General features: G+C 37.0%; 1 protein-coding gene across 1 annotated transcript; it reads right to left on the bottom strand.

Moving 5' to 3' along the window:
* Positions 1–2,372: 2,372 nt before the first annotated feature.
* Positions 2,373–2,885, bottom strand: LOC137634376 (uncharacterized). Its single transcript, XM_068366775.1, has one exon. The coding sequence runs from the start codon at positions 2,883–2,885 to the stop codon at positions 2,373–2,375; it is 513 nt and encodes a 170-aa protein (XP_068222876.1).
* Positions 2,886–4,840: the final 1,955 nt, after the last annotated feature.

Below are 4,840 nucleotides of genomic sequence, written 5' to 3'. Positions count from 1 at the left end.
TAACTATAGTTGTGTGAATTATTACAACAATACTCTATTCAATTTGAAGAGATATCAAACCCCTTACTAAATGAATAACCACTATCTTAAACTGAAGATTATAGATCACTACCATAAACTATCTAATACAAATTATCATAGATCATATAATAATTATAAAGCACTGTTAACTGAACTTTATAGCATGAGAGAGAGAGAGAGAGAGAGAGAGAGAGAGAGAGAGAGAGAGAGAGAGAGAGAGAGAATCCGAAAATTGATAAATAATGATGATGATCAATATAAACATTACTATAAAAATAAATATTGCATAATAGGTTAACTAAAACTCTATAGATTACAACGATACCTCATCAAAATGACTATATTCTCTCCCCCCCCCCCGGGACAGTTTTCCATACATCAAGAGATTGGTTACCTGATGCGCTCTTTCCCATGCCTTCTATCAAAGGCATCCTCTTCCACCAACCTTTTCTCTCCATATCATCCTTCACCTTATTTCGCCATCTAATTCTCTGCTTCCCTCTCGACCTTCCCCTCTGAACAGGTTTCTCCTAAGCCCTCCTTACTCTCTCCCCACCATCCATCCTTAACACATGACCCCATCATCTCAGTTGTAACACTTATCACCTCCGTAATCTTTACTACGCCTGCTATTCTTCTTATTTCATCCTTTTCAAATACTTCAAGCAGTGATAGTCCCTCAATCCACTCCACCATTCTCAAATCTATTCTCTTGAGCTTTGCTTTCTCTATTTGCCTTCGAGCCCATGTTTCCGATCCTTACATTAACACTGGTCTTACTGGTGTGGTATAGATCTGACTGCTAGCTTGATTGACATTTTCTTATCTCATAAAACCTCCATCCACTTCCCCAAGGATACTTTTATTCTATTCTCAACTTCAGCCCCACATCCACTTATAGTAGATCCCAAAAATCTAAATTGTTCCACCCTTTTTATAACCATGCCTCCACTGTCATTATTTGGCTATCTAGTCCCTACCTTCCTTACTGCTCCCCAAAACCTCAGTCTTGTCTTATCCACATCTACCCGTAAGCCACTACTGCTAGTGTGTTATAGGGTCCTTTGACTGGCCAGACAGTACTACATTGAATCCTCCTCTCTGGTTATGGTTCTTTCCCTTTGCCTACACATACACCGAATAGTCTAGCCTATTCTTTACATATTATCCTCTGTCCTAATACAACTGACAGCACTGTGATTATCAAACAATTCTTCTTCACCCAAGGGGTTAACTACTGCACTGTAATGGTTCAGTGGCTACTCTCCTCTTGGTAAGGGTAGAAGAGACTCTTTAGCTATGGTAAGCAGCTCTTCTAGGAGAAGGACACTCCATAATCAAAGCATTGTTCTCTAGTCTTGTGTAGTGTCATAGCCTCTGTACCATGGTCTTCCATTGTCTTGGGTTAGAGTTCTTTTGCTTAAGGGTACACTTGGGCATACTATTCTACCTAATTTCTCTTTCTCTTGTTTTGTTAAAGTATTTATAGTTTATTTAGGAAATATTCATTTTAATGTTGTTACTGCTTTTGAAATATTTTATTTTCCTTTGTTTCCTTTCCTCACTGGGCTATTTTCCCTGTTAGGGCCCCTGGGCTTATAGCATCCTGCTTTTCTAACTAGGGTTGTAGCTTAGCAAATAATAATAATAATAATAATAATAATAATACCACTCTAAAACCCTACCAAATCATCTGCATATAGCAACTCCCACAGCTCCTCATTTCTGATTTCTCCACTTAACACATCTATGACCAGCACAAATAAAATTTGGGTTAATGTTGACCCCTGGTGTAATCCAACACCAACTTCAGAGATATTTGTTTCCCTATATTAATTTTGTCCATGTTCTTTTGAACACCATCTCAACCATTCTAACTAACTTCCCCTGGACTTTCCTTTTCCTTAGGCAATAAAACATTATTTCTCTTGGTATTCTATCACAAGCTTTCTGTAGATCTACATAAGCACATAAAGAGCTTCTGGTTTCCCTCTAGTTTCTTTTCCTGTAGCTACCTTACTATAAAGATGGCATTCACAGTCTCTCTCCCAATCATGAACTCATACTGAAGTTCCCCAATCTTTATATTCTCATTCAATTTCTCATCTAGTACCCTCTGAAAAATGTTCACGCCATGCTCTGTTAGTTCAATTCCCTTGTACTCGTAGGTACCGCAATCCATGACATCACCTTTTTGCTTAAATATAGATACCATTAGACTCTCCTCCCAGTCTTTAGACATTACTTCCTTTTCCCATACCATTCTTAATAAATCCAACACCCATTCTTCTCCCTCTATAGCTAGTATTTTGACCATTTCAATTTGAAACTCTGATGGAACTTGTGCTTTACTATTTAACTCGACGCACTCTCCACTTTTGTATTCTGCATCTCCTGACTGGCCCCTCAACCATTTGTGTTTCTCCCATCTCCTCTTTCTCCTTTTCAGTATTCAAAAGTTGTTCAAAATATTCGCTACACCTCCTCTTAATCTTAGCCCTATGGAATAGGTTTCCATCTCTGTCCTTGGTGACTTCCAGTTGCCCAAAATCCTGTCTTTGCATTTTCATCAACTTTTTTTCACCTTCCCTTGTTCCTAGCATTTCATTTAATTGCTCTATCTCTCTTCCAATACCTATACCTACTTTTCTCCTCAAATCTTTTTCCTCTTTTCTGTGCCGTTTCTCTGCACCCTGTGCACGCCTTACTTTCCGGTCCTTAAAAGCCTTTGATTTTCTGTTAACTGACCTCTTGCATCTCTCTTTCCACACACCATATCCGCTGGTTCTTCCCATTAGTTCCTCCTTTTCCTCAACACATCTTTCTTTCATATCCATCCAAAATATTTTCAACTCTGTTACCATGTCCAATTTCTAAGTTCAACCTGATTGAAATGACTATTATAAAATATAACTAGGTAATCCAACTGACCGAAAAAAACGTTACTAATATAAATAGCTAATGAAAAACTTCTTTATATCAAATTGTTTTATTCATATGTCCCTTATTTTATTGAATTAGTACTATTCCAGCTAAGCTGCTTATCTTTAATCAGGTTAGGAAGGTCCCATGATTAAAGAAAATAAACTACGGTTGAAATGCTGAGATCCATTATTACGGATAAAAACCAAATATTTTTCGATTAACTTTATTTCTCGTCTTCGTCCTTTGTATTCCAGCTGATGAAGTAAATTGGAATTTATGTATAAAGATAGATATCTTATAATTGGAAAATGCAAGGGTTGCTAACCAAATTAACAATGAAAGCGAGCTTGACTAGAAAAGCGTTTCCGTATATTAATTATATCTTCGTGTGGGAGAGAGAGAGAGAGAGAGAGAGAGAGAGAGAGAGAGAGAGAGAGAGAGAGAGAGAGAGAGAGAGAGTGACTTGCGTAAAAAGGCATTTAGTATTCCATACCATTTCACAAAGTTCACTTAGGACAGAATACATCATATTTCTATTTAACCATTAAAACAGAGAGAGAGAGAGAGAGAGAGAGAGAGAGAGAGAGAGAGAGAGAGAGAGAGAGAGAGAGAGAGAGAGAGAGTGAACTAATTTTGATAAATCAAAAGCTCATAGTAGTAGATGGGGCAAAATAATATTATTGCAACTAGATGTCCTGATTATTTATATTCTGTAAAATCTTAATTTGCATTCGTTCACATCACATTTCAAACCTTTAATATTTTAGCATTCTTTACACCATTTGATTTTGCAAGTAGTTTCTGCTTAAAGTATTCCTTGTTAGAACTTTGTAAGAAGTTTGATACAGCAAAGGATTTCTGCCAACAGTATTCCTTCCTAGAACTCTGTAAAGAAGTTGATACTTAGGAGGTTCTACCCTTAGTATTCTTTACCAGGTCTCTGTAAACAATTTGATCCTGAAAAGAGCTTCTGCTTAGTGTACCCCTTACTAGAGCTCTATAAAAAATTTGATCCTGAAAGCAAGTTCCACCTAAAGTATTCCTTGCCAGATCTTTGTCAACAATTTGAACCTGTAAAGAGGTTCCAACTACATTATTCCTTGCCAGAGCTGTATAAACAATTTGATCCAGAAGGGAAGGACGCCAATAGTACTCTTTGGCAGAGCTCTGGAAAAAAAAAATTACCCTACAAGGTTGTTCAGCCAACGGCATTCCTTGCTAGAACTATGTAAACAGGTTGATCCTGAAAGTAGGTTCTGCCTACAGAATTCCTTATAAGGCCAATGTAAAATAAAATGTTCCTGAAAGGAGGTTCTGCCTAAAGCATTCTTAACTATAGCTCTGTAAACAAATCTATCATAAAAGGAGATTCTACCTACAGTAGTCCTTATCATAGCTCTGTAAATAATTTGACTCTTGAAATTATGCTCCACCATCAGTAATCCTTGCCAGAGCTCTGGAAATAAATTTATCCTGCAAAGAGGTTTTACCAGCAATATTCTTTGCCAGAACTTTGTTAACAATTTGATTCTGAAAGAAACTTCCGTCTACAGTGTTCATTACCCTAACTGTAAACAATTTTATCCTGAGAGGAGGTTTTGAATAGAATATTACCTATCATAGCTCTGTAAAAGATATTCTCATGAAAGGAGGTTCTGCCCAGATTATTCCTTACTCGAGTTCTAGGAGACTCCACATACTGTATACTATTCATTCCCCGAGCTCAGTAAAAAAAAAAAATGATACTGAAAGGTTCCACATACAGTAATTCTTGCCAGAAGTGTGCAAACAATTTGATCCTATAGATCTGTGAACAATTTCTTTCTGAAAACAGGTTCTATCTACAGTAATCTTTGCTAGATTTCTGGAAACAATTTAGTCCTGAAAGGATGTT

The sequence above is a fragment of the Palaemon carinicauda genome, chromosome 3, assembly GCF_036898095.1.
Source record: "Palaemon carinicauda isolate YSFRI2023 chromosome 3, ASM3689809v2, whole genome shotgun sequence".
Classification (NCBI taxonomy): domain Eukaryota; kingdom Metazoa; phylum Arthropoda; class Malacostraca; order Decapoda; family Palaemonidae; genus Palaemon; species Palaemon carinicauda.
Note: the sequence above shows the minus strand (reverse complement) of the source record. Positions and strands in the feature narration are given on the sequence as shown.

Excerpts from the sequence above, each read along its gene's own strand:
- LOC137634376 (XM_068366775.1), bottom strand. The coding sequence starts at position 2,885 with ATGGTAACAGAGTTGAAAATATTTTGGATGGATATGAAAGAAAGATGT.